This window comes from Penicillium riverlandense, assembly GCF_028828495.1.
Source record: "Penicillium riverlandense strain IBT 135883 chromosome Unknown utg000002l_segment0_segment0, whole genome shotgun sequence".
In the NCBI taxonomy this organism is placed as follows: domain Eukaryota; kingdom Fungi; phylum Ascomycota; class Eurotiomycetes; order Eurotiales; family Aspergillaceae; genus Penicillium; species Penicillium riverlandense.
This window is the reverse complement of record NW_026643195.1, coordinates 62,104-89,934: the sequence shown is the minus strand read 5'-3', so window position 1 is coordinate 89,934 and position 27,831 is coordinate 62,104. Positions and strand designations below refer to the sequence as shown.

At 48.5% G+C, this 27,831-nt stretch overlaps 14 protein-coding genes across 14 annotated transcripts; 7 read left to right on the top strand and 7 right to left on the bottom strand.

Annotated features, from left to right (window-relative positions):
- Positions 1-246: 246 nt before the first annotated feature.
- N7474_002323 (uncharacterized protein) lies at positions 247-2,068 on the bottom strand (the record flags this gene model as incomplete). The annotated part of the gene is made up of 2 exons (XM_057193738.1): positions 247-1,979; positions 2,035-2,068. 2 exons carry the CDS (start codon positions 2,066-2,068, stop codon positions 247-249), a joined length of 1,767 nt encoding a protein of 588 aa, XP_057055093.1.
- Positions 2,069-4,124: 2,056 nt separating this feature from the next.
- N7474_002322 (uncharacterized protein) lies at positions 4,125-5,537 on the top strand (the record flags this gene model as incomplete). Its single annotated transcript, XM_057193737.1, has 6 exons — positions 4,125-4,262; positions 4,315-4,541; positions 4,593-4,732; positions 4,788-4,882; positions 4,936-5,049; positions 5,109-5,537. The coding sequence occupies 6 exons, from the start codon at positions 4,125-4,127 to the stop codon at positions 5,535-5,537; spliced, it is 1,143 nt and encodes a 380-aa protein (XP_057055092.1).
- An 869-nt stretch (positions 5,538-6,406) lies between these two features.
- On the top strand, positions 6,407-7,857 carry N7474_002321 (fungal specific transcription factor domain-containing protein; the record flags this gene model as incomplete). The annotated part of the gene is made up of 3 exons (XM_057193736.1): positions 6,407-6,456; positions 6,532-7,312; positions 7,375-7,857. The coding sequence occupies 3 exons, from the start codon at positions 6,407-6,409 to the stop codon at positions 7,855-7,857; spliced, it is 1,314 nt and encodes a 437-aa protein (XP_057055091.1).
- Positions 7,858-8,052: 195 nt separating this feature from the next.
- N7474_002320 (uncharacterized protein) lies at positions 8,053-8,976 on the top strand (the record flags this gene model as incomplete). Its single annotated transcript, XM_057193735.1, has 1 exon — positions 8,053-8,976. The coding sequence occupies one exon, from the start codon at positions 8,053-8,055 to the stop codon at positions 8,974-8,976; it is 924 nt and encodes a 307-aa protein (XP_057055090.1).
- A 320-nt stretch (positions 8,977-9,296) lies between these two features.
- N7474_002319 (MFS transporter) lies at positions 9,297-10,730 on the bottom strand (the record flags this gene model as incomplete). Its single annotated transcript, XM_057193734.1, has 3 exons — positions 9,297-10,001; positions 10,039-10,311; positions 10,347-10,730. The coding sequence occupies 3 exons, from the start codon at positions 10,728-10,730 to the stop codon at positions 9,297-9,299; spliced, it is 1,362 nt and encodes a 453-aa protein (XP_057055089.1).
- Positions 10,731-11,411: 681 nt separating this feature from the next.
- Positions 11,412-13,164, bottom strand: N7474_002318 (putative MFS transporter; the record flags this gene model as incomplete). The annotated part of the gene is made up of 5 exons (XM_057193733.1): positions 11,412-11,571; positions 11,629-12,096; positions 12,162-12,576; positions 12,629-12,940; positions 12,999-13,164. 5 exons carry the CDS (start codon positions 13,162-13,164, stop codon positions 11,412-11,414), a joined length of 1,521 nt encoding a protein of 506 aa, XP_057055088.1.
- A 672-nt stretch (positions 13,165-13,836) lies between these two features.
- On the top strand, positions 13,837-15,636 carry N7474_002317 (MDR family MFS transporter; the record flags this gene model as incomplete). The annotated part of the gene is made up of 4 exons (XM_057193732.1): positions 13,837-13,938; positions 13,991-14,328; positions 14,386-14,845; positions 14,896-15,636. The coding sequence occupies 4 exons, from the start codon at positions 13,837-13,839 to the stop codon at positions 15,634-15,636; spliced, it is 1,641 nt and encodes a 546-aa protein (XP_057055087.1).
- Positions 15,637-16,076: 440 nt separating this feature from the next.
- N7474_002316 (FAD-dependent oxidoreductase) lies at positions 16,077-17,837 on the bottom strand (the record flags this gene model as incomplete). Its single annotated transcript, XM_057193731.1, has 6 exons — positions 16,077-16,344; positions 16,396-16,707; positions 16,771-16,894; positions 16,949-17,410; positions 17,469-17,626; positions 17,686-17,837. 6 exons carry the CDS (start codon positions 17,835-17,837, stop codon positions 16,077-16,079), a joined length of 1,476 nt encoding a protein of 491 aa, XP_057055086.1.
- A 481-nt stretch (positions 17,838-18,318) lies between these two features.
- N7474_002315 (sugar phosphate isomerase/epimerase family protein) lies at positions 18,319-19,469 on the bottom strand (the record flags this gene model as incomplete). The annotated part of the gene is made up of 3 exons (XM_057193730.1): positions 18,319-18,418; positions 18,471-19,057; positions 19,110-19,469. The coding sequence occupies 3 exons, from the start codon at positions 19,467-19,469 to the stop codon at positions 18,319-18,321; spliced, it is 1,047 nt and encodes a 348-aa protein (XP_057055085.1).
- A 254-nt stretch (positions 19,470-19,723) lies between these two features.
- N7474_002314 (uncharacterized protein) lies at positions 19,724-20,147 on the top strand (the record flags this gene model as incomplete). Its single annotated transcript, XM_057193729.1, has 2 exons — positions 19,724-19,772; positions 19,825-20,147. The coding sequence occupies 2 exons, from the start codon at positions 19,724-19,726 to the stop codon at positions 20,145-20,147; spliced, it is 372 nt and encodes a 123-aa protein (XP_057055084.1).
- Positions 20,148-20,195: 48 nt separating this feature from the next.
- Positions 20,196-20,854, top strand: N7474_002313 (uncharacterized protein; the record flags this gene model as incomplete). Its single annotated transcript, XM_057193728.1, is given in 4 exon segments — positions 20,196-20,398; positions 20,417-20,480; positions 20,530-20,612; positions 20,668-20,854. 4 exon segments carry the CDS (start codon positions 20,196-20,198, stop codon positions 20,852-20,854), a joined length of 537 nt encoding a protein of 178 aa, XP_057055083.1.
- Positions 20,855-21,149: 295 nt separating this feature from the next.
- N7474_002312 (fungal specific transcription factor domain-containing protein) lies at positions 21,150-23,687 on the top strand (the record flags this gene model as incomplete). The annotated part of the gene is made up of 3 exons (XM_057193727.1): positions 21,150-21,431; positions 21,589-22,127; positions 22,184-23,687. 3 exons carry the CDS (start codon positions 21,150-21,152, stop codon positions 23,685-23,687), a joined length of 2,325 nt encoding a protein of 774 aa, XP_057055082.1.
- A 259-nt stretch (positions 23,688-23,946) lies between these two features.
- On the bottom strand, positions 23,947-25,459 carry N7474_002311 (uncharacterized protein; the record flags this gene model as incomplete). Its single annotated transcript, XM_057193726.1, has 7 exons — positions 23,947-24,114; positions 24,159-24,198; positions 24,249-24,417; positions 24,474-24,588; positions 24,652-24,720; positions 24,799-25,374; positions 25,427-25,459. The coding sequence occupies 7 exons, from the start codon at positions 25,457-25,459 to the stop codon at positions 23,947-23,949; spliced, it is 1,170 nt and encodes a 389-aa protein (XP_057055081.1).
- A 491-nt stretch (positions 25,460-25,950) lies between these two features.
- Positions 25,951-26,688, bottom strand: N7474_002310 (shikimate dehydrogenase family protein; the record flags this gene model as incomplete). Its single annotated transcript, XM_057193725.1, has 1 exon — positions 25,951-26,688. One exon carries the CDS (start codon positions 26,686-26,688, stop codon positions 25,951-25,953), a length of 738 nt encoding a protein of 245 aa, XP_057055080.1.
- Positions 26,689-27,831: the final 1,143 nt, after the last annotated feature.

Sequence of the window (27,831 nt, the reverse complement as noted above, 5' to 3'; positions counted from 1 at the left end):
CTCATATGAACTGCAGACTGTGTGTGGTCTTCGACATGTGGGCTCAGAGATATTTCTCATGATATTGTTCATTTGGATATCGATATTGCACTAAAACGATAGAGAAAAATCACTAGCAGAAATTGTCACAGTTTAAGCAATTCCGGGAAAAGACAAATCCAAACAAGGGGTATCTCGCGTGGGGAAGGGGTCATCAAGAGCATGTAGACAGAAACTACGACGCATCATCCTGCTTCTCAACCACACCTAGTTCATCTGGGTCTTTTTCCACTCATCTAGCAGACCACAATAATCCTCGGCGCCGTACGGATGGAAGCATTGCGCCAGAAGACCCTGCTTGCGCTCAGGTGACAGACCCAGATCGCGGAGTAGGAAGTCGATGTAAGGAATGGCATCGAACACAAAGTCCGGGTTACGGCGACCAAAGCCCGCTGGGTAGCGATACTTGCCAAACTCCGTATGCAAAGCAACCTCCCAAGCGAGATCCAGATCGGAATCCTCTACGGCGGCCTTGCCATCCGACATGGTCGCGCACAATGCAGGTGGGCAGCGCTCGACGGCAGCGGGCGTGAGTTGACCCCCGAAATAGGCTGCGATCCACAATGCCTGGGTTTGTGCGACCAGGGTGGTGTTGAAGTTCATGGTCACACCCATAAAGGCTAGCGAGCGTTCCTTGAGCAGAGCCAACGGCACCATGAACCGCGCCAACCGGAATGGGTGCGGCACGGCTGCCTCTGCCTGGTCATCAAGGGGTCGAAATTGGGGATTTGGTCGGGGCTGATCGCGGAGACGCGGGAATCGGCGCAGGATCTCCTCGTCGGCGGCCTGGACGAGCGTGTCACCCAACGGATCGGTGCTCCACGGGAACCCTAGCTCGCGGTCGATGCCCTCCGGCAGAAATTGCAGGTTGGGTGTGGAGCGCCAGCCCGTCGAACAGATCAAGGCAGTCGTCGGGAGCGTCTCACCCGTGGACAAGTGTACTGTGTGGTCGGAGAGCCGGTCCAGGTCGGCAATGTGCACTTTGATGGTGCCGTTCTTGATCAATTCGAAGAAGTCGGTGGGGTAGTTGAGGATGCTGATGGATGTGGCAAACCAGAACGGGCTCACCCACGGCTTCAGCTTCTTCATTTCGGGGTGCTTGTCGTAGCCATTGAGCTGCGCCACATCGTTCGCAAGAACAGACCAGAACGAATCGACGATCTTACGTCCCAGCCAGGTGCCGTGCAAAAAGCTGCGCACACGCGTGTACCCATCCGCGTCTCCCCAGATGCATGGACTGAACCAGGTCAGAAAGCGAGTCGTGACGAGCTTTTCTAGCCACTTCTTCAACGGGGTCACATATGGTGGTGCCATCCAGACCGGACCGTGGCCGGACTCGCGAATGACCCAGTCCACCTGCATTCCCGCCGTAGCACACGCGTAGGCCGCATCCCATGCTGACTTGGTGCCTCCGAACACTGTTGCACGCTGACCGGGTTGGAAAATTTTCGCCTCATTCTGCAGTAGATCGCGACAGTGGAAAACCGGTGCACCAAAGCTCTCCTGGCCCGAAAATGTCGGCAGGTATGCTTGTGATGTGATTCCCGTGGCAACAATCAATTTCGTGGTGTCGATGATTGTGGTCTTGCTCCCATGCGACACCGCTAGCTGCCATGTGCCATCCAAGTTATGCCGGGCGCTCTCCACGCGATGCTCTAGCCGAATCCGGTTGGCGAAGCCGAATTGGGCTGTATAAGCCTCCATATATTGCTGAATGACCTCGCCGGGGATGTGTTGGCCCGTGTGGACGCCAAAAGTCTCCTCGTCCATGGGGAAGTCACTAAACTCGTAGGTCCCCAGCATATTATTGGATTTGAGGCCTTTGTACAGCCGATCCTTGGCCCAGACTCCGCCGACAGAACTGGCGGCTTCCAGAAGCAGTACATTGCAGCTGGGGTTGACCTCGCAGTAGGTCTTGACGGCGACGAGCCCGCTCCAGCCTGTGTGTGGACACCAGTCAAAATCGGGGATGGGAAGCACATGGGAAATGCTCACCTGCGCCAACGACCACCAAGTCCACGGACTCCATTGTGAATGGAGGAAGCTGGTGGTGTTTCTTTGATGTCGGGAAAGACCGAAGAATGCGATGCGACAAAGGTTTAGTCCACGCTATGTACCCGACGAGATACACCGAGTGAAAGAAGAGAAGCGACGGCGACAAAGAAAGAGAGTTCTGGGCGTCTTACAGCCTGTGCGGGTCCCGGGGGTGGGAAAATCAGACAAGTCCACTATTGGTGGGACTATCGAATCTCTGGATGTTAATTACCGCGCCGTTGGGCCATTTTTGACGTGCGATGCGAGGATCGTGAGCTTCCACCGTGAGCTGCCCGTATCCGATTGGACCTCTGGACGGGAAACCCCGGCGGCCCTTAGCATGCAATCGGTCGAATGCGGCCAGACTAGCCAGCATTAGGAGGGGGCCTAGGTGGAAACGTAGCCCGTTTGGCTTCTGTCCGTTGTTTGACCTATTGCCCATGCTGTCCAAGCGTCGGTTCTGGCCCTCGGATCGTCAACCTTTCTGATCCTCTTTGGGGCCGTCTGGACGGCTGAAGGTGAGTTTAGCGGCTCCACTTCCCTTGGGGGACCACAATTCATTACCTACGAAGAGATGTTTATTATTCAACTCAAATTGGTTCGAGCAGGCTATTCAGTCAGAAAGCTTCATGCGGTTCCCCCAATCTCAGTCGGGATCGCAACAGAACCTGGACACTATCTAGCGCCTCTGACCCGCTTTATCCAATAATGAAAGGTCGACGGCATTGGGTGTTCTTTTGTATTGTCCGATGTACTCACGAGTCCGGAAGGAATAGCCGCGCTCCGATGACTAGTCCAACGGACACCAAGACAGACCCGGATCCACCTGGCAGGTGGGGAGGGCGTGTTTCGATGATTATGTATGTTATTTTACAAGAAGCTCAAGGTTTCTTTTTACCCCTGGCCATCGAAAACGTGGTGGTTTACCACGGTGTCCGAACGGTCGCATGCCACCAACCATACTCACACAGTTCAGGTGCACACCGTCCGGGTATGGTTACTCCAGCGTTCACATCACACCTGGCCCAGTCGGTGCCATAAATCTCCATCAGGCCCTGACCCGTGCGATCTGAGAATCCCCGACTGGATTGATCGGGACAATCTCCGGACAGGCTGATCAGCGCCTGTAATCTGGCGGAAATCGGCCAGAGTGACAATTGTAATTGGATCTACCGTGTATGTCCCTGCCATGACTGGACCGCCGGCTATGGGCAGGTTTATTGCTTTCCTGTATGTCTCTGGCCGCACTACACAAAGGGGAAGTGAAAGTCCGCCGCCCTTGCCAACTCACATGAACGGAAAAGATTGACCCAATGGAGGTGGCGCTTAATTGCTGTGTAACCGATCGTACAGGGTATCTGAGGTTGGACAAAGCCTACCTCTACCCGTCCCTTGCAAGCTGTAAGACCATCACTCTGCCGTCGTCCAATGCCGATCGATCCTGAATGAGGCAGCTCTCGCCTCGCCGGGGGGGCGTCGTGGAGCGCCCACGACGGCGGTTTCAAGAACATGTTACCCGGTACAATAATGGTATCGATTTTCACTCACAAGCCTCATTCCACATTGGAGTTGCAAGATAAGACACTCTCCGTCAACCCGTTTGAGCTACCAGGCGGAATCGCATGGAACAGTGGAGATCAACGATGGAGCCGAAGACCGTGACAGTGTCCACTGCCCTGTCATAATTAGTCTTCACATGTTTGGACCTCCATTTTGATGGGTCTCTAGCTTTGCAGACAGCGAAACGCCCCGCTGACGGCGAGGGTTCCATAAGCCTTTCCTTTTTGTTGGCGTTTATAAATCAACTGGGGGGGGGGGGGAGCGGCCTTGCTTCTTTGTCCGTCCAAGTTCCAATGACAAGGCACACGACGAAGGAGATAAAGTCTCCGAGATACTGACTTGCTGCTGCCGCCACACCTCTGTGTGTCAGGTTGGTGTTTAGTCTTTATCTAGACAGCTCCCCGGAGTTGGAAGTTGTCTCTTCATTGTTAACAACCATCCAAGACAAAAAGAAACACTGTCCAAAAAAAGATCCCCGCATTTGGACACCCATGAGTGACTTCGTCACCGAGGCGTTCACCCTACTAGGGGTGGCCATCGTGGTCATTAGCCTGCGAATTGTTGCTCGCTGGGTCATGGTTGGACCCAGGAATTTCCAGGTTGACGATTATCTGATGCCGTTCGCATGTGTAAGTGGCACTGGCAGAGCGATGCGATGCCCTAGCTGACTGCCGCTCGCAGGTGGTGTACGGATTGGAAACTGGCGCTGCATATATTGTGGGCGCATGGTTCAAAGGTCTTGCCAACAATGCGATGACAGACGAACAGCGAGTCACTCTGTCTCCCGACTCCGAGGAATATCGATTACGCATTGGCGGCTCCAAAGTGCAGGTGATCGGCTGGTCTCTGTACACGCTCCTTCTATGGTTGCTCAAAATATGCATGGCAATATTCTACTCGCGATTGACGTGCGTCCCACTACCAGATCTGAGAAAGCAATTGCTAACCTCATGAGTCAGGGCGGGGCTGGTCAACATGCGAACTCGGATTCATATTGCCTATGGCTTGATCGCCGTGACCTATATTGTCACGATCTGTTCCATTCTTTTTGGGTGCCATCCAATGCACAAAAATTGGCAAATCAACCCTAATCCCGGAAGTGGGTTCCAGACAAAGCCCTTCTGCATGTAAGTTAACTGACTGTACATGTCTAGACCATTGTCAACCGGCTGTGTCCAAGATCGATATTTACGTGACCGTGATCCTGAACGTTGCCACGGACGTCTATCTGATCAGCATTCCTGCCCCAGTAAGTACCGGAATTGGTTGAATGGCTAAGGTATTCCTAACATCTGGAAATAGATGCTTTTCAAGGCCCGACTTCGGTGGCGCGAAAAGCTTGAGCTTCTTGTACTGTTTAGTGGTGGTCTGTTCGTTATGATGGCTGGTATCCTCCGCTGTGTTCTGATTCTTACAGTGAGTCTGCTCTACATATGCTCTACATAATCTTGAATTCTAAAATGAACCTTCAATAGGCTGGTGCCAATGGCGCTGAGCAAGCTGGCAGCTGGGCATGTCGCGAGACATTCGTCGCCGTCGTTATCGGCAATGTCCCTATGATCTACCCATTAGTCCGTCGTGCAGCTCGCCGTGCTGGCTTTTACTTCACCACTCGAGGCGGATCTCAAAGCTATCCTGCATATCCATTGTCAGATGGGGACACAAGCAACAATGGATACGCTAAGCGGAAGAAGTTCCGCCACCCCCTGTCGATTCCGGTTGACACGCAATGGAACACCACAAGCGATGAGCAAATGATCTTGCCGACATCGAGACAACAGCCTCCTACGTGTACCGCTGGTGATGGGGACTGGGAGACCAATAGTCACACCAGTCAGAACGCAGGTATTAAAGTGATTCATGAAACCATCGTTCATAGTGCCGAGAAGGGGGCTCGACGATAAATAGAGAACCGATAGTGAAACGAGGTGAACAAGACCAAAACCCAAGTCATGAGAAAACTGGCTCAATCCTTTTCTTTCACTTTTTGTTTTAGCATTGTGGGCTTTTTGGACCGTGGCATCGAATGACCACCTTTGGGATTGAACATCTTTTATACCTGCTTTCTTCTGCCTGCCTGTCTTTGTAATACGTCTTTCGTGTTTACTTCTAACGAGGCTCCGTGGAGTCCCGCCATGAACAATGTACCAAAAACTTTTATACCTATCTATTCGCCCTCAAGTCGGACCTTACAATTGGTGCTCTTATAAATAGCCCGTCTTGTTGTATGAAAGTGTGCCTTAGGCATAATTTAGAGACAAATCTCCAAAATGCCGTGAATTCCGAGACCCACAATTAGCTTCCCCGCTTAAATTCCGCCTGCGTTTGCAATCCATAATCCTATCACCACAGAGTGTATGACCCTGTTGCAGCATGAAAGGGAGCCAACAGTGTCAAGCTGCAACTGCGGATAAGGCTTTGGTGGCTGGCCATGATGTATCTTTAGCACGAGCCTGTGATCCTTCGCAGGATCAAGATGCTAGCCGTGTCGGCCCCAGCGAGCCTCAACCAAAACGACCGAAAAGGGGGAATTATGTCTCCAAAGCGTGGTTTGTGCTCAAATGGCGATTTTTCACAATTGGAAATTTGGCTAACCACAATCAGCGGTTATTGTCAGAGACGAAAGATCAAGGTAACGTAATCACCTGGAAACTGGAGAATCATGAAGCGTTGCTAACAAGCCATATTTTCTTGATCTAAATAGTGTGACGGGGGGTCTCCATGCCACTCCTGTGTGCTAAAGGGAAGAGATTGCCAAAGGAAGACGACTGACATGCGCGGAAGATGGCGGGAGGCCAGCAGACGCTCACACGAACATAACAGGTTAGTCGAGACGGCTTGAGCTTATAGCTGCTGTTTTATTTGAGAATTTGCCAATAGCTGAGAGAAGATTCAAAGGAGCACCGAAAACGAACTTCTATCCCGAGTCAGCCGGATTGAACATCAGCTTAGCCTGATCTTGCGCCCAGAAGCTCACACTCAGAACCACCTTGGAGATACTCTTACAACCCCCACTCGGCCGCGCGGCCGGCAGCCGCTAGATGATAATACGGCTGCTAATTCCCTTACACGAAGTCAGGGCAGCTCTTTTTCGCCGCGCGTGCCCACATTCTCCGGAGAAACATCCCTAACACACAATATTACCATGATCGAAGGTCGGTTAGAACAGATGGGAGTAATATATGAGAGATTGCGATCTACTTCTCCAGGGCACTCCTTTGGGTCCCATTTGACACCGTCCCCGGAGGCCTTACCTGATAATACATTAGAATGGGGGCAGACAAGCTACATCCGCAAGGTACTAGACTCCCACAGGGTTGTGCCCAATGAAGAGCTGTGGAGGGGCTTCATGCGCACATTTTGCGAAGAAGTTCATATACTCGTCCCGTTCCTACATATTCCTACATTATGGACTCTCTATGAAGAGACATGGGAGAAGTTCTTTAATTTCTCCAGACACGATCATCTAAACAGTGAGAATCGGATCCAGGTCGCTCATATACTCCTGTGCCTTGCCAATGGAAAATGTGTCGGGTCTTCGCGACTGCATTCGGGAGAGGAGCAATACTCGGCTGGATGGAGCTTATATAATGCGGGGAAAGATATATTTGGCGACCTTCTCGACAGTTTTCACGATGGTGATAACCAGATCATTGTTTTGCAGACCATAACCTTGATGGTAAGGGCCCAAAAACGAAACTTCCCTACGGGAATAAAACGTGATACCGATTTTGGATCCAGGTTGTATATCTCTTTCGTCTCGATGCACATGGCCCAGCTGAAAAGGTCTTGGCTCTCACCATTTCGCATGCGCACCATATTGGGCTCCATAGGCGCAAAGTGGTCGATGGCATGGGAACCTTTACGAGCGAGATGTGCCGCCGCCTGTGGTGGTGTGTGTACCTTTTGGATCGTCGGCTGGCCCTTGAAACAGGGCGTCCCTTTTTAATTCAGGACGTGAACGTTGACGTCGGATTACCTCAAGATGTGAGTGACGAGTGGCTTCGAACATGTCACGACTTGCAGTTTCCGGTGTCCAATGCAGCGTCATGCGAGAATATTTGCTCGCCAGTGGCGTACCTGATCGCCATGACTGCCTATTCGAAGGTCATTGGGAAAATCTGGGAAGCCTTATATGGCGCTCCCACTAACGAGTCCACACCCAGCTATTTTCTCAATGAATACCTGATGCATCTAATCACTCAGTCTCAAAGAGAGATCTGACGGGAGTTCTCGTATGACCCTTACCATCCGACAGAGTGCAAGACGGAAGGGCTGGTTTGGTGGCAGGTGAAACAACGATTGATCATGCGAATTGTGTGTCCATTTCCCCTGATTAAATTCAGCTCCAAATTGGCCCTTTTAAGCTGACCTATTTTGAAGCGGTGGTCTTCACTTCATCTGCTAATCCGAAAGCCAATGCTCCACAAAACGCTATCTTATCAACAATCATCCTCAGAAACTATTGAGAATGAAGTAATGTGCATGCATCTGGCTAGGTGTATCATCGAAGACTTCAGCAACGTCCCTGAGGAACACCCCAAGTACACATTTCCATTCTTGCATTATCTGACTGGCGCGACTATAATTGCGTTGGGACTAATCATCAAGCAACCTGCATTCAAACATGCCTATGGTGATTTGACATTGGAGGCAGCGAGATCACTAGAGAATCACTGCCAGATGACATGGGTATCTGGTAGAATGGCCCGAGCTGTCCTGAAACTAAATCAAATGGCAACTGCAACTCTGGGCACTGTCACTCAGGCCTCTCTACCAAGAGCGGAAAGCCATCATAATATGGTATTTGACCCTCCAGGATCATCCGTGCTTAACGGAGCCCGATTCAGATCAATATCGGAACGTCCGGACCAAGAAATGTCCAAGCCTGCCGCAGAAGAGCGGAATCCAGAGGCTGTTGTTCAAAGACTGATGTCGTTTGCGGAAGAATCGCAATACTCCCGAATCACTCGGGAATCGGGACACAGAAATCCGAAGATCGGTAGCCACCATATTGAGGATTCCTTGACAGCATCTGATGCACTGGATAACAACCAAGAGAGAAATTCCAGCACCCGACAGGCACCACCATGTGGATATAATGGGGGTTATAATGCTGCCCTACCCAGCATTGGAGGCATTGTTGATGCTTCACCTATTGGCTCTCGCCGAGTCGACACGCTAGCGACAACAGTGCCTGCTCATATAATGAGTGACACAAGAGTATCGACACCTTATCCAAACGCATGGCTGCCTGGAGAAATGATAGGGGGCGGTACGGAATGGCTACAAACATTGTTTACAAGCGACTTGGATACTTACATCCCTCCGGCCTGGGATTGATGTATGTCTCAGACATTGGAAAAGAATTCTCGATGCTTCTCATATTAGTTGAAAATCAATATTGTACAGAGAGACATCCGCATATTATAAACTACTGAATCAGCATAAAAAGAACGATATAAATAACTACCTATTGTAATGGTTATGGGCACAGACCAGTAATTGCCTCCAATATGAGAGTGGATTGTTTAAATTCTACTTCCTATTCGCTAAGGCCGATTCTGTACTCTGGATATACACTTGATGCTAGACTTTTCCTGTAAGTTCCGTTCAGAAATCTGTATATTTTTTTTTCTCTATTCACACACAAGAAGAAGCCTTTAGGAACGAACAATCTCTGTGCCAGTTCCTTTAGCAACCATGGGGCTTCTCTCGCGGATTCTACGGCCATATCTGTAGAAGATGAAAGGAATAGGAATGAGGACCGTTTCGACGAGAGCGAGCAATGTCCCTGCCCAGTGTGCCCCCAAGGTGTGGTACATCTTAGAGCCAGCAAGGGGGAGAACTCCAGCTAGGCCGTAACGAACAATGGAGTTGCCCGCTAGGCCTGACGCTGCATATACGGTGTAACTTCCCGCAATGTAGTTGGTTGCATAGATGAACGTCAAACCATTTCCGAGTCCGAAGGGAAGACCGGCAATTATAGGGCAAATCCAGTGAACGGGTGGCCGTGCGGTCCAAGCAAACCAAAATTCGCCGACTGGAATCAGCACACTTCCAATACAGATGGCAAAAACTGCAGCCTCCGGAGCTGGCCGCCCAGTAAGTCGATCGGGTGGGTGCTTGGAAATAATTTTTCGAATCATGGGCTCTAGCACAACAGCTATTGCAGTACCTGTCCCAATACCACAATAGCTAAGCCCAGCAAGGCCCGGAGACCAACCACGAAGCTCTTGGAAAACAATAGGATAGGCCACAAAACATAAGAAGAGAACCGCATAGACTACCCCAACATACAGGTTCCAGAATAAACTTTTTTCGAAAAAGAAATTAGTGTTTATGTTCAAAAAAGACGCCCAGAGTATCTTTGGAGAGAGAAATTTACCATATGGGCTCAAAAACGATCATCCGGAATGGTCGGATCATGTTTGTCTTCAAGACCTGGATCCCTGTCACGTCATGGTCGAAGCGGCACCACCAGCGTTGATCACCGGTTTCGTTCTGTTTACGTTTTGTCTTTTTCCGTAGGAGAGCCGGTGCATAGGTCTCCTTGACCAAATATATCAAGAGCAGGGAAACTCCAGTACAGATCAAGACAAACCAATTGATCCAACGCCAACCGAGATACTCATACACAAAACCACCAATTATGGGGCCTGTGTGTCCAGCACCCAACTCGAATTAGCAATACGGCGTGAAATGTATTTCACCGCGGGGATCATACCAAGAACAGGCCCGTTCATAGTTCCAAGGCTCCAGCAACTTAATGCCAATGCACGGTAATTATCATCTGTAACATCTGTTACACTCCCTGGTGCACCTGCAATCATTGTTCCACCGAAAAAGCCACCGAAAAATCGACTGACAAGAATAGCTTCGATATTGGGCGCAAGAGCGACTGGCAATATAAGAAGCCCGAAGGAAAAAACCGAGATGAGATAAACCGGCCGGCGGCCATATATCTCTGACAAAGACGAAAGGATCACAGACCCCAAAGCAAGGCCAAAAAGATTGGTTGTTAAACCAAGAAGTATAACTGTCTTAGACCCAATTTTGAAGGTTTCTTGCATTCCGACAACTCCTGACGTGTACATGGGTAGTATATATTACTCTGCAAAATGGATTAGTTATATCACCGTACTTGGAACAGTAAACACTTGCACTATCGTGGTTGAAAAGGACATAGACGCGACAATGAAGCTCCGATACCATACCGACCACGTTTGTGGATTTTCTGGGTCTGCTGCTTCCCAAGTGACCTCGAATCTGGGATCATGAGGGATGGTGGGTTCGTCAGGGCAATCGACTATGTCGGAGCATTTACTGTCATCCATTGTGAACCAAGATGAACGAATCTCCAAAATATTTCCCCCTTTTTCTACTAGAGGAGTTTGCCTACCTTTTATGTGGCTAACATATCTTGCGGGGTTAAGAAACGGAATCTTAAGATTCCGTGTCCCGCTAAGTCTCAAGCAACTAATCCCACCCGGTGTGTGCTCACAATCAACCGAGGACCTTGCACATGTTGGTTTCTTAAATTTGTCTGTGATATGGGCTCCAAAAAGTAGTCTTGACTTAACATACGGATCTTCGATACAATTTGAAGAAGCCGACCTGACATTGACTGTTTGACTGGGTATCCTAAGTGACATGCTTTCAACGTCCATGATGTTCAAATACTGTCAAGAACCAATACCACTATCTCAAACTATTGCAACAAATACTGTCTTGCATACTCACTGGTCCAAAATATAGGAAATCCGATCGTACTTGTGTCATAAAGCATACCGAAAGAATGGATTTTCCTTGTCCGTGAGATCATCGAAAGCGATCGTGTCTCGTTGAACTTCGTCCAAGTCTAGTGCACTTCGAAGCTTGTTTTCTCTCCAAAGTACGTGGTAAAGCAACAAAGCGGCGACTATGGTGATGCAATAACTATTACCAGGTTAGATTGCACAAGAAGTCAAAATAGACTTGGGCTCGCAGGCTTACCAAATGATCATGCCCGTCCAAAGCTCTGGGTAGTGCTGCGCTATTGTTCCGCTATTCACCAGCTGTGGGCCAATGATGTTCCCTACAGAATACGCCACGAAGACTGTAGCTGCCATAACAGTTTTCTTCGTGGCCCCTGCCACATTGCTGCCTCCAACGGTGATGATCAGGCTTACCACAGGACCGAAAAAACCGGTCAGTGCGTAGCCTACAACTGGAGTAGCTGAATGGTATCCCCAGTGTGATTTCCAGATCATGACAGAACCTGCAATGACAGGAAGGCAGCAAGCAATGAGCATTGGGATGCGTGCATTGGGGACACGACTGGAGATGTATCCACATAAAGGGATGAAGATGACACAAATGCCACCCACGGGGAACTGGAATAGAATAGAATCGAGGGTGTTATAGCCAAAAGTGGACACGATCAAAGGACCAAAACCCGAAATGGCACCATTGATAGTGTACCTGCTTGTTGTCAGCCTGGCCGTTCCAAGACTTAACCAACACCCTGTGCAGAGGGATGAACTCACGCCGCGGTCATCATAATGGCCACCAAATAAATTTTAACATCCACCACAGACTCTTTGATTTGATAGAGCTTGATCTTTTGGCATCGTACACCAGTCTGCCCTTTCCGCAGTCGCTCAACTGCCACGATTCGCTCTTCTGGAGACAGAAACCAAGCGGAGACTGGGGAGTTTGGCATTATGCAGCACCACAGACCGAAAATAAATGTCAAAGCCCCTGAAAAGATATAGATACACTGCCAGCTAGCTAGAGAATCTGACTCTATTTGGGCGAATCCGTAATTGAGCGCTCCACCGATGATAGTAAACCAACCAGTGCCGGAAAACCACCATGCCTGGCGCAGAGCTTGCTCTTCTTGTGTATAGTAGCCACTAACGATGGTCATAAACCCTGTTGGAATGACGCTTTCAATGAAACCTGAACTTGATTAGAAGTGCTTTTTTTACAATAAAAGCGCAAAAAATCTCACCAAGGAAAAATCGCTGGGCGAACAATCCGTGCCACGACGACACCCCGGCGGTGGATGCACAAACAATGGCCCAGAGAAGGACTACAGGGCCGAAGACGTAGCGAGTATTAAATCTTTGAAAAATGAAAGTCATGGGGTACAGGCCAGCCAACATCCCGAAATAGAAGATTGATGTTGCCCAGCTTAAACGTGAAGTGTCGGCAGACGGTGGAGAGGTCGAATAGTCGAACACTTCCAGGGCTAAATCAGTGGTCATGCCAAAAATCGAGGCACTACCTAGAATGGCCTTGTCATAGTAAACCATGCCATAACCTGCGTTGGGTTAGTCGGACACTTGGGGGCATAGCACTTGTCGAAGCATTGAACCAACCTATGAGCATCGCGGGCATGAAATACATATCAAGCTTCCGAAGGATCTTTTTCTCCATAACTGGATCAATCGCCTGGGCAACATCGCCCACAACCGCCAGTGCCGCATCCTTTTCGGACCCATGAATCGAGTCCATGGCGCTTGTGATGGCGCGGACTTGGATCATCTTTTTGCGTCCAAAGAAGTTGTGACAAATAATCTATTTTTATCAAACCCTGCTGGATGAGGATTTGACCTTCAAGAAGTGCAAGTATCAAGACAGGAGAAAATTCTTCTTTTGGCTTCGCAACTTCCTTATTAGGATGTCCGATATCGCGGGATCTACCGCCCTCAACGTATCCCCACTGTGGACATTTTCCCGCTCTTATATTTCCCCAATTTTAATTACCATCATTGCACAAGAACGTAACTACATAGTCCTGTCACACCTAGTCATGGTGGCCGTTGCCAGAATATGTATGCGAAATATTTATCATTAGCTATCATTAGATAGACAAACCCAAAGACAGAATTTTTCTGTGTGATGAGTTGAAAACCGAATTTCTTGTTTTGACTCTTTTCAGACTATATTGTTTACGAGACAGGGAAAGAATATCGATACACCGGATTGGAGATAAATACGCGCATCGGGGCTTCCCGGTATGATTTTGCTGCTGAGCACCCCACTTCAACTACGGATCGAGTGGGGCGGCTTAGGCACACTAAACCAAATTTTCGTGGCTTGGACGAGAAACTTTGAGTCAGACCACGCTCACCTTCAGCGTTCCCAGCGATCTTGAAACAAACACGAACTTCTTTTATATTCCTCTGTGGAAAAGGTGGCTAGAGAGTACCCGTCATGGATAAGAAGCTCTCGAGTGTCAACATGGACCCGGAATCAACTACGCCGGCACCGCAGCGGAGTAAAGTCCGCCTTTTTGCCATCATGGTGGCTCTTTCGGTATACATACTCTGTCCATTTGATTGTATCCCAGAATTTGACCGGTATCTAGTTGTCCATGTTCGTTGCCGCGCTAGATCAGACAATAATGGCTACAGCGATTCCAACAATCGCTGCAAAACTTCACTCGGCAGCCGGATATACCTGGATTGGAGGCGCTTACCTTCTTGCTAACGCTGCAGGCGCCTGCATTTGGGCCAAGCTGTCCGACATATGGGGTCGCAAACTCATTTTACTTCTAGCGGTTGTGTGGTTCTTTATAAGCTCAATAATCTGTGCCACTGCTGTGGATATGCCAATGCTTATCGCTGGTCGTGCGCTGCAAGGCGTCGCTGGTGGTGGTTTAATCCAGCTGGTTACGATCGTTATCTCTGACCTTTTCAGTATTAGGTAAAACCTGATGGAAACCCATCTTACATTCCGGCGTACAAGCTGACAATACAACAGGCACCGAAGTCTCTATCTTGGATTGATGGAATTGATGTGGGCTCTGGCTGGTGGCATTGGTCCACTTCTTGGCGGTGCATTTTCCGAGTACGTCTCTTGGAGATGGAACTACTGGATCAATTTGCCTGTTTCAGGGCTTGCATTCATACTGTTATTGTTCTTTTTGGATGTTCACAATCCCCAAACCAAGATCATGGATGGCTTCCGGGCTATTGACTGGTTTGGAAGCATATCTATCTTGGGCCTCACCTTGATGCTGCTCCTGGCATTAGATTTCGGCGGCGAGACATTTTCTTGGAGCTCACCGCAAGTGATCTGCATGATCGTGTTTGGGTCGCTTTGCTCTTTGCTATTCATTTATAGCGAGAAACGGCTTGCCAAACACCCTCTGATGCCACTAAGTCTCTTTTCTAGGGTGTCTAATATTGCTAGCCTCGCAGTGGCCTTTGCACATGGTTTTGTGAGCAGCCCTTTCATCTCAAAAAGAATGAGCTAATTATTAACGAACAGGTGTTTATTGCTGGAGAATACTATATCCCGCTGTACCTGCAATCAGTGAAAGGTGCATCAGCTATGCGATCTGGAGTGATGGTCCTGCCCCTTGTCGTCACTGAAGCCTTCTCCGGCATAGTCACAGGCGCAATTATCCATCGGACTGGACGATACCTAGAGCTTATTTGGCTAGGGCTGGCCTTGCTGGCGATTGGAAGTGGTTTATACATCCATCTCAATACCCACTCATCTCTAGGTGAGATAATTGGTTATCAGATTGTTAGTGGTATTGGAGCTGGATTCCTTTTCCAAACCCCAATTATCGCTATTCAAGCAATGGTATCCCAGGAAGAAACAGCGACCGCGACTGCTACACTTGGTTTCATTAGAAATCTGGCAACGGCTGCATCAATTGTCATTGGGGGTGTTGTTTTCCAAAACAGCATGGCTCACATGAAGCCTGAATTTCTGGCTGCTGGAATGTCAGAGTATATGGCGGAGAAGATGTCGGGAGATTCTGCTGCAGCAAATATTGAGCTCATAAAGACCATTGAGGATGCGACCCAGGTGCTTACTGTTAGAAATGCCTTTTCCTGGAGCTTGCGAAATATGTGGATCATGTATACATGCATGTCTGGCTTGGGTATATTTGCAAGTTTCTTCGTTTTGAAGATCCGCTTGGGGAAGGAACATGTGGAAACAAAGACTGGACTCAAAGAGGAAACTACTGTTGGAACTGCGCTCACCATCCAAGAATAATGGGATATAATAGAGATTTGTGAGATAGCAATGTATCGACCCAGAAAATTGAAAGAATCATATATTTTCTTTATTATTGATGCCTGCATGTGGCAGGAGCTCTGCAATTTGCCGTATATCTAAACGAGCATTCACGTGCATTAGGTTGCAAGCTATCAGAGATAAGAGACTAGAATTGCAATTAAACCGAAGCTGTAAAGCAGAGTTTGCAGACCCTAGAAGATGGCAAAATGCGGTATCGTGCGATTCTGGTTGCAGGAGCTCAGGTGGGCTAGGGTGTACGTGGAGGATCGATCTGTTTCGATGCTGGAAGGCGAGAACACAATTGAGAAAAAGGCTTGGCGGTCCCAGTGCTCCTGGTTCAAGCATGTAAGGAAATGCAAGGTAAATATTTAACTGCATAAAAAAAGCACTCTTTATAGATCTACAACGTTAATCGATCACAGACGCCCTTGGATTAGGCTTTCCTGAGCATCCCGTGGATCAGCCGCTGGCAGACGTGGCTGGGGCAATCCGAGTATACTCGCAGCTTCTCGCGCAGCCCAAAGACCAGTTACAAAGGCAAGAGCAAGTCCACCGGCATATCCAAGGTTGCTAAAACCCCCTGCGTCAACACCCGCGATGAGAAGACCGGGAATAATCGTCTTATCTCCTGTCAGAGCGTGACCTTTCATATCGATGGCGATGCCACCATACGTGAACGTGATCCTATAATGAGGTCAGCTGATGGAAGTAGTCAAGACTTAGGGCAGTACCTACGATGGCTGAACCTCAATGGCGTAAAAAGGGCCCTCTCCGTCCAGCAAGGTGGAAGGAGGAGGGCAGCCCCTCCCGACAGGGGCATCAAGGGCGACATCCATATCACCTAAGCGTACGACTCGATCGTAATGATCAATTGTATGTCTTGCTTGCACCCCGTCAACCCCCCAATTCTGCAAAATGGCCACTAATCCGTCCAAGGTGGGCGCACTCCCAACATTGCATCCATGGTCACGAGCCTTCTGCAGACGGTCGACGTCCCCGGCGTTTGGGAACAATGCAGACATGCAATGTTGCACGCGAGTTTTTTCACTTTATACTAATTAGCAAACGGTGTTCGAACGCTGATGAGTGAATTCAACATGAACAGCTTACTTGAATATCAGGAACCCCCGACGTTTTTCCTGCTTAGCGAGATACTGATTGACAATCTCGTCACCTATTGTCTCGTCTGCAAATCGCCGACCTCCTTCATTTAATAGCAAGCAGTATTTGCTTTCTGTTGAATTATTAGTTTAACATGACGTCCGCTTTGAAATGGCTCGTCACTTACGATACTGTGCCAATGGGAGATAGTCTTTTGGATCGACGTCTTCTGCTCGGATTGGAGCAGCTAACAGGTGACCATAATATGTGCTCATGCCTCTGCTAGTCGCGGCACCTGCCTGGACCGCCAAGTTAAGCCCGTCACCGACCGAGCCCCGGTTCGAGCGCACGAAGATATCGTCACCACCCTGTCCGAGATACTTGGCTGTCATGCGCGAAGAGCCCTGGAACCCGCCCGTAGCTAACACGACCATCTTGGAACGAACTTCAAGATAGGTGGCTGGGGATTTATCTGAACTGCGGCAGCAAATTATGGCACCGGTGATACGCGAACCAGGGACGCCTGGTTTCTCCTGGATGAGCTTGACAACCGACGAGTTGGTCAAAATTTTCGATCCAGTATTGCTGCGCTCAATGCGTTTGCGATGCAGATTATGGAGGTGAGGTACTTTAATTGGAAATCCAATACCTGCGAAATTGATCAGAAGGCATCCGCTGGAGGTGGAGGAATACAATTCAGAACATACCGATGGTCATAATGCCGTCGAACCGACTTGCCGTTGGAACTCCATTCTCGCGCATCCATTGGACAGCCGGAAGATAGTCAGACAGCCACGCACGTTGCAGTACCGGATCGCCATTCGGCACCCATGATCTCAACTTTTTGTAGGTCTGGGGTCCCCAGCTACGCGAGGCTTTTTGTTAGCCCTTGAACGAATCCTCGCAGGAACATCGGACACATACAACATGCCAGCTGAATAGTTGGAAGATCCACCAACAGTTCCTTGCTTTTCAATAACCAAGGTTTTGGCTCCTGCATCTGCTGTAAAAGCAGCACATGCCATCCCCGACATCCCCCCTCCACATACCAAGACATCGACATTGATGACTTCCATTATGCAGATATTGGAAGAATGGATGAAACGGGATTTATCCCGTTGAGAAAATATTCACTAATGACGGAAATTGCCCAGAAGGGATAGCTATATTTTACTACGAATTTTATGTGGCCGTGCCGGCGAGTAGCTGTGTTGTGTCGGTTCACCCGGTACCTATATTAAATGGCCGGCCGGGTTGGCCCCCACACCAATCAATAATGGATGATTTGGACCAGCAGACATTGTTATAGGTCGATAAAAACGTACTAACAAGACTTTAACTTGATTAGTGAAACTTTCGGGACAACGAAAAATATTAACCTTCTACTGTTTACACCGGGGAGGGGAGTCATGCTACATCGCATTTTACGACACCAGAAAGACTTCTGTGTTTGCAACTGTTCTTCATATTCACAGAATCTTAAATAGGAAACGGGAAGGGCAGAGCATAAGTAGCTTACAATTTGCCTGTGACAATTAACATGGTGGTAAGCAGCGCTCAATGTGAAAACTTACTATTGTTTAGTTTATCGAGACCACACAGAGACACGATTCGGCGCCAAGACGCCATTCCGCGACTTGCCCAGTCATCCGGAACCCTTGAAGAAAAGAATAAGTAAATGATATTATCGACGCAAATCCTGGACTTACGAAGGTCGCGGATCCCACATGTCCGTGTGGAAGACTTCCATGGATACCCAGCCAGTATATCCTAAGTCAAAGACAGCCTTGGCAACATCAACAGCGGGAAGTATGCCCCCGAACTCGGATTCGCAAGGGAAAATGCGGCAGTTTCGTGACTGTGTCATGTAGGGTGGCTGTTTGAGATCACGACGCGGGTAGTCCTTCTGGTATTGGTCGGCAATCGTTGCATCGCTCAATTGCAAGTACGCAATCTGTGATGGCTTGAGCGTCTCTTTCATCTCATCTAAGCTCCGCTTTAAATTTGATAAACCATTTGGCCGAATAGGCGCGGCGGCATTGAACGGATCTCCGGCTTCTTTGGCAGATATATGAAAAGTATCAAGGCAGTGCTGCACATTTGGAAGATCAACAAGCTTGATCACCTCGTGAATCTGTTGCCATGTACTCAAGTGGATTCCCCACGCAGGTGCTTCATATGCAACTCGTAAGTTAAACTTTTGGGCGAGAATACCCAATCGTCTCATATTTCGGGCAATATGAGTCAAGTTTGGAGTGATTCGAGAGTGGTCTATCGGGTACAGACATGAAGTAATCTAAACACATCAATGACATCCAAATTGTCGCTAGCCATTCTGGGCGACGTACCTGGAAGATAGATATGTGCATCAATTGACAAAGATTAAGCCACAACTTAGCTTCTTGGAGGCGCGACTCAATTTCCTCAGCACTTGTCAACCCATCATACGCCCCGAATGGATTGAGCGAAATGAGATGCAGCCCTAGCTCGCCGGCCTTTCGATTTACATCAGCTGCGGCAGCACGAAGTCGATGTTCCCGAGAATAGTGCAGCGGAAAGGAGGAAGCATGCGCCTCAAGACATTCCATCGCAACTTCTATCCCGTCATAGCCATGTGACTTAGCAGCTTCAAGTTTGCGGAGGATAGCATGACCTGCGGCGGATTTTCCCAAAGAGTTGGTGGCAATGGCCACCTTAGGAAATGTCATCTTTTGCTGATATAAGATTTCAATGTTGAAAGTACAGTGGTAGCAGAAGTGAAGAGAGATATGCCGGCATGAGGATTGGAAACACTTTCGAGGCGTCCGTCCTTCTCCGGGGCCCAAATTTAGGCCCGGATATGCGGAGTAAACTGTGCGGGGAAGATCCTACTTCAATTCCGAGAAAACGTAAAGAGGAGTGACAGCGGCTAAAATGAGAAAAATACAACCCGACAGAAAGTGAACCAATTTTATAGTTCAAAATGGCATTGAGAGCAAGAATCAACTCTGGGAGCGTGGTAATCGTCACTGGTGAGTCCCGATCCTTTCTTCGCGAGGGCCAAAACTAAGCAGAAGGCATCAGGGGGAGCGGATGGCTTCGGGGCGGCCATCGCAGATCGATTCAACCAAGAGGGATCTAAAGTCATTATTTTGGACTTGAACCGGGTGAAAGGAGAACAGAAGCAACAGGCCGACCCGAATCTGCACTTCATATGTGGCGATGTGACCTGTGCCGAGATATGGGAACGAGCTATTGCCTTTGCGCTGACAACATTTGGGCATGTTGACTTGGTAATAAATAATGCTGGTGCGAATATCAGACAGAGATACAAATGGCTACTTATTAATCTGGACTTGCTTAGGAATTACCCACGATCCTGCAGTATGCCCTCGTCTTGTTCTTAACTTAACTTGTCGCTTACTAGCCTGCTCCAGCCAATCCATACCAAGACTATGCTTGAATATGAAAAAGCATTTGATGTTAATGTCAAGGTATTGTGCCGTGGAAGAGCCCCCTGGAAACATATACTGACAAAGCCCATTCAGCCTGTCTTCATCAGTGCACAGATTATTGCTCCAGTCATGCTTCAACAGGGCCATGGCGCTTTCATTAACATTACAAGGTATTGTATTACCTATAACAGTTGTATCCTGATGTGACTTACATGAAAAAGCACTGGTTGCACACGACCTCGTCCGGGATTCGCTATCTACAATGCATCCAAAGCTGCTGTAACGGTGAGTTCAAACAACTCACTTTCCCGAAACCATATCATGACAAGCTCAGGTTGCAACAAAAACAATGGCATTAGAATATGCTCCAATCATTAGGTTTAATTGTATCTCCCCAGCCGTCGGAGATACTACCATGTAAGCCCTCTTAAAGTCATTATCTGGCCGGCAGTGATTCACAATAGACATCCAGGCTCCAAGCCAGCATTGGAAATGGAAAAGAGTCACGCGAGCGCTTGCGGCAAGTAGAAGACTCTTTGCCCATGAAACGGGTATGTCAGCCACAGGATATTGCAGACGCGGCGTGGTATCTGGGTACCGACCAAAGCAGTTTCGTGACAGGAACCACGTTGGAGGTTGATGGAGGAAGGGGCATTTGAAACATGGGTCAGTGAATAGCATATACTTGAACTAGCGTAAACCGGCAGTTGGCGGTAGCAAATGCATTGCGTAGTTCCAAAAAAAAAAAAAAAAAAAAAAAAAAAAAAACAGGGCGGCAGTCATTGGACACTGGAACCCGAGAAACCCCGCATCATAGAAAATCCCCAACTCCGGAGACTAAACCTGACTTCTCCGCTTTTCCTATCAACATGGAGACTTCCCGACCTCTTTTCGAATTGACACGCCCTGTTATTGAATATACACTAAACCCTTGATTGCATATCCCGGATAACAATGGCGTCTCCGGCTCCCGGAGAGGCCAATTTGAGCGGGCAAACTCGCTCTGCTACTGCGGCTGCCTGTGAGGCATGTCGCAAGTTGAAGGTTAGCCAGGATGCCAGCGAGAAGAAAGTTATGTTTTGTTTATCTGCTGACAAGTACCGGCAGATGAGATGCATCCGCTCCAATAATCAGGAACGCAACGACGGCTCGACTGAGCCCTGCGAGCGGTGCAAAAGAACCAATCGTGCTTGCAATATCCCGAAGCCTCGGCCACTGGGTAGAAAACGAGGCGCTGTGGGTCGTTATCAAGGATTTGAAAAGGCATACAGAAAAATGCAATCGGAGCTGAAGAAAGCCAGGCTGTCGCGTAGAGTGGAAAGCGTTCAGGAGATTGTCAGCGTCCCGGCGGGAGAGGAGCCGATTCTGGATCTTTTACTCTCTAACGACCCAGAGGAAATGTCCCCTGGCGTTCAGTCCCCCCAAAGGATCTAGCGCCCCTTTTACGGAATCTGTCCAGATGGCAATCCAAGACTCCGCGTGTCGGACCGACATCGTCTCACCGGCGGCCTATGCTCCCTGCAGTGAATTATCTCAACCAAGCCAAGAGCCAATCAGCAATCCCTTAGCATTGCTTGCAGATGCCTCCGATGCTGCCCAAGCTCTGGAGCCGCTCTCACCGCCAGCACATACGTCCCCTGCTTCGAATGGTGCCCCATCCACCACCCAACAGATTCACGGCCTAACCGCTGATGGACGTCTCGGCCGTCGCCTTCTGAGTCGGCCAGGTTACGTGTCTCTTGGATTACAACTTGACCGAGAGAGTCTTGAGCAGGGGTTGGATGCCCTGTTGGCTCCAAGGGAGAACGGATCCCAGTATTCGAATTATTTCAAATCGCCAGCTCGGATGCCGCTCCGTGATATAGGACCTGACCTAGATCCGGTAGATCTCGGGCTAGTCACGATGCAAGAGGCATACTATTTGTTTCCAATGTAGGATTCACCCGATTTAGCCAGCGAAGATTGGTAGTATTCTTACTTATTCCCAGATATTTTACCCGCTTGCATCCCGTCAACGGCATTCTCGATCCGATTCTTCATACGCCTGACTTTGTACGCTCTCGCTCGGCACTACTCTTTACATGGATTCTTGCACTTACAGCACAATTCGACCCTGCGTCAGCCTCCATTGCAAAGCGACTTCGGCTTCATGGAGAAAAGCTCTCCAAATACGTACATACATGTGGCTACAAATCAGTCGAGATCGTGCAAGGTTACTACATATGCTTACTATCCGCCACTCCAGCCGAAACATTGGCGGAAGAACGCTCCTGGCTCTACACAATGTATGCTTTTGGGGTAGCCGCCGAACTGGGATTGGATCACGAATCTCATCCCCGGAATGAGGATTCGCGGCCATCACACCATGTCTTTGCTTCGCATGTTGAGCAGCGAAAGAATGACCTATCAGCCTTGCGCCCAGGAGATACGCTACCTCAAGCTGCCTTTGATCACGCATTCGAAGATTCCGTATACGGACAACGACTGGCCCGTAACCGAGAACGAACATGGCTACGAATATTACTATGGGAACGGGCTAATAGTGCGGCACGTGGGCGCACTAATAGCTTTCCTGAGACAGAGTTGACGCAAAATATTGAAAGCTGGTGGCTGCATCCACTCGCAAGCCCGACTGATAAGCACACATGCGCCTTTATCACATTACGGCGGAATCTGGCATCTCTACAGGGTGATTTAAGACGCCAGGCCTGCTTGATTCATTCTGAACCGCACTGGGTACGAGATTTGGTTGATGCAACCTTACAACCCTGGTGCGAGACATGGTTGCCAAATTCCCTTGTCAATGTGTCTACATCACCATCCGAGCAGCTTTCCAACATTTTTCTGACTTATGTTTACATGCACGGAAGGCTTTGGACACTGTCGTTTGCGCTACACAGCTCCATAAATGGCGGTCGAGATCTGGACGAAATCCACCAGGACTGTTTCGAAGCAGCCGTAAAATGCTGTGAAGTTGCAGTGCGCGATTTACAAGCTGTTGGGGAGCCATTATATTGCATGCTAGCTCCAACATGGGCGATGATTTCTTATGCCGGTGTCCTCGCTCTCAAGCTGTTCCCAACGCTGTTTGAGCCCCGGGTTGGCTGCGAAACAGAACTCTTAGCCTTGCTCAGCCAGGTAGCCCTCCAGCTTGAGCGTGCCGGCACGAACCCCTCGCATCGCTTCGGCATCGCAGCATTGCTTGGACAACATCTTATGATGATTCTACGTGCGCGCTCTGCTGATCTCCGAGACTACACACAGTACGGGAATGGCCAGTCCGATTTAACCTACGATCGCAACTATGATGCACAAATTCCCATTGTCAGACATTACGAAGCAGCGGGAAATCTTTCTTGCGACCCGCTTGTCTCTAATTATGATCCTTTCTTGACAACTGTGGACATGTCAATGCAGGGAGATCTTACCGGAGAAGGATTTGCGGATCTTTTCAGAGAGTTGTTTGGGCCTGGTTTTGGTGGTGTCTTTTGAATTTTAAGTCAAGCTGATAATTGAATCCATAAGCTCCAACAGGTTATTCCTTATGAACAATTTTCGGATCGTGGCTTCATACATATGAGGTTATTTTTTTTTTTAGCGGAGAGTGTACCGAATTGCCCTCACAGCTTGTTATGACATTCCTATTCTCCGAAAAGCAAGTCCTCCAATGAAGTCGTTATTTTGTATCTGCTCTAGTAATGAAACCAAAATTCCTTGATCAGCCATTTCCCAAAGAAACTGACTGATCAGTCTACAGGTTGCTTTGACGAACTTCACCACGAAGCACACGATTTACAAAGAATGGATCCTCTCTCAATGGCCGACCCAGACCACACATATCGATGTCCCCTCGTTCGACGGCTTCGGACATACGGTGACTATCCCGCCAGCCACCAGTGGTGCCAATAACAGCGCGCGACTATAAATGTTAGAAAGGGAAGAGGTGACAGAGAATGTACATACCAACACCTTCTTAAGCTCCTGTGCCCATTCGATGAAGTAACTACAAAAGTCAGCGCCCTTCTGTGTCATAACAATAAAAGGCTGACGCACCTCCCACGCTCCTTTTGCGAAGGACGATCTGCCAGCTCAGTCATAATATTGCCGCGCCAGGCGGGCGAAGCATATGTGCCGCCTGAGATATCAAAAAAGTCAACACCAGCTTCCTCGAGCCATTTTATCACAATACATTGCTCGGCGAAACTTTGGCCACCTTCGATAACTGTTGACGTCGGATCATTAGTCGGCGCATATTCAACGGAGAGTCGATAAACTAACAATCATGACAGTTCAGCTTGGCTGCGATGACAAATTTATCTGAAGGGAGCTTTGCCTTTATGGCGTTGACGACTTGAAGGATTAACCTGGCGCGGTTTTCCAAGCATCCACCATACTAGATGTCAGTTAGCACCGCGAAGCTGTTTTATGTGATTATGAGAAGCATATTATTGTTTACCTCGTCCGTGCGTCTGTTTGTCAATGGAGAGAGAAACTGGTTCATGATATACCCATGGCTGGCATGAAGCTGTTGCCGAACGCGTCATATTAGCTTTGGAGTTCAAAATATACAGTTGGCAATTCAAATCAAGTCCGCAACACTTACAATGATGCCGTCTGCACCCGCTTTGTCAAGGACCCCTGCAGCCCAGACATATCGAGATACTAGATCATCGATGTCTGCTTTCGTCAAGGGGGTCGGTTTTCCATAGGTTTTGTTCAAGCAAGGCTCAAGTTGTTGGTCGGATGCGGATTTGGGGTTCTGATTCAAGAATTCGGGGACTTGTCGTCCTGGAAACTGAAGCTGAGGAAGGAAGATGGCGCCTCTAGATTTAGCGGCCTTTACCGCAGGAGCAAATGCTGCTATAGGATCCCAAGTGTTGTTTGGGTCCAGCACTGCGTTGTTGTAATTTTCCAGATTATCACGGTGGATCGGAATGTTGCCGGTGCAGATCAATCCGGCACCCCCATCCGCGAGTTCTGGATGCAAGGTCAGTTTCATCAACTTTAAACCATGCACCTTCGGCGGAACAAATATACCTTGATACAGTTCAGCGTAGCGGTCCAGTGGCTTGCCGCAGTTTCCAACATTATTCTCGTCATATGTAGAGGCGTATTCGCTCAGCGGTGTTCGATAAAGTCGATTTGGTATGATTTTCCCGGAAAGTTTCAGCGTGATGGGCTTCAATAATTATGTTAGGACTTAAGCACCGTTATGAATTTATCGGATTTACCTGTGCCAAGGGAGCTATATGAGACACTGCCATGACGGGGGGGAAGGCTAAGTTCGAAAAGTTGGAGGAATCGCACGATAGTGTAAGAGATGTTTTCCTCACTGAAAAATATAACTGGATTGCCTCCAATTTTGTAGAAACTAAGCCCTTCGCCTTCCCCGCCACCCCGACGCCCGGTACCTTGATCTGATCTCCGGTCTCCGGGGCTTTCAAATGAGTGCGGGGTAAGTTCTTGTGGATACCAGAATCATCATTGGAAATTTGGCATGGTTAGCAGGTTTCCATTCTACAGCAGGAACGAACGCTAAGAGTGTCTATATGTGACTCACATTCCTCCCCCTACCTGGATGTCTATGGTCGTACCATTGGCGAAAGAAAATCTAGGAGTTGTAGAAAAAAACTTGCACAACGGAAATACTTGTAACATTCAATGGGTCTACGCATTGCGGCTTTTCGCTTGATATTTTCGCAGAAAATCACATTGGGGACTTTGTTTTATATATTCTTTAGGTACATTCATATAGCTAAAGCTTGGAATTTTGAGTCCTATGTTGAGATTGGGTAATTTCCCAAAGAGCTGACGTGGCTTCTCTCATACCAGCCTCATTCGTATTCATTTCCAGCCACAAGGTCTGTTGCGCAATGCATACTCGCACCAGAACGTCAGTTCCAGAGACAACCTGCCAGCCATTTGCAGCGGCACTAGTGTAAAGGCGTGTCATCGGAGATGGCAGGTAGCACATATCGAGGAAAATACCTCTGCCGTCTTTGCGAAGAATCGTGTCACAGATTTGTCGACAAAGAATCTCGCCGGGCTCTCGAGGTGGGTTGTCTGGAATGGTGCCCACCACAATGTACGGAGTATCAATACACCGTGCTTCTTCCACGGTGATTAACGGGTGGAGCCTCATTCCTGGTGCTGTAGAGTGGAAAAACTGAACCAAGGCATCTATCTCCGACTTGAGGCGGTTGGCGATGTAGATTTTAGAAGGCCCAAACCACCTCCAGAGAGTATAAATCGCGCTTCGAGCCGCGCCCCCGCCTCCGATTACCAGCACGGGTCGACCTTGTGCAGCCTTGGATGCAAGTGGGGCTTGATTTAAGATTGCCTCACGTATGCCAATGCAATCGGTGTTTGTGCCAACATGTCTCCGATTTCCATGTTGGTCGAGTCGAACAAATGACGTGTTGACAGCCCCGATAGCTGTAGCCTCTTCGGACAGTTCATCCAGTAGGTCGAGGAATGCAACTTTGTTGGGCATCGTGATGGATGTTCCAATGCAATTTGGATCATTCAACCGCTCCTGGAAGACCCTTGGGTCAGTAGTTTCCCTGGAATAAAAGTCCCATGACGCCCGGTTGGATCGAAAAAGTATGGAATGGAGAAGAGGCGACAAAGATTGGGATATGGGCTTTCCAAACAAATATATTTGAAAAGGTTTGGCCAAAGCCTCAGAGGACAGTGGAGAACGACCATAAATATATGAAGATTTGAGAATATCCATGTTAGATATGCCCTGAAGAAAAAAGAAACTTGCTTAGTTTATTGGGGTTGCTCTGGAGGAAAATATATTCGTTCGCATATCCTTCAACACCGCAACGCCAGGGCCGGCATATTCTTGTAAAGGCCGGCGTCAAGTTGAGCGACAACGCAAGAATTTCACAAACCTCGTCTTGGTGGATATAGTTTAAATTTCCTAATATCGACTTTTTAACGTAAATTTCTGGTCAAGACATCATTCTTGTGTGTTAGCACTGTATTCTTTGGCCATGTGGTTCAATTCGTCAGCAAAGAAGGCTCTGTTGTAGACAGTTATAAAGTACTACTGTTGTTGCTGCTCTGATTCAATTGCGGAATTAATTTAGAGCTGAGACTGTTTTTGCTACGTCTTTCTTCCTAAGTTTGACCCTTACTCATCCAGATTCTGGATCCTTAGGTTGTGGTGATACAAGTGATACAATCGCTGCGATAAGACAGCGTTCCATATATCCTGTTCTCACAATAATGGTATGTAATAAGCTACTTGTGCTATATTAGATCCTATAATATTTAGATGAAAATAACCGTAGACCCAGGTTACCCATTACTCGCCTCGCCTATAGCAGGCGCCTATTGTATCTGCAGATGCCTTGCTGCCTGAGGTGCGAATCCTTTTCTAGCTTAGCAAAATCTGTCCCTACGCTTTTAGACAGATTCCACCAATGCTTTATTATATCGGTTACATCGCCGGATTCAGATTCATGTGGTGCTTTGAGTTACTGGAGGCCTATCGACGACTGAAATTGAAGCCGGCTATTTAAAAAAGGCGCCGGACTGCGAAGGTGGGGAACGACGAACGGCTAATCGATCATCCCCATCTTTTACAAAATTAGTGCGATGGATGGTCAGCACCCACAGCGCATTT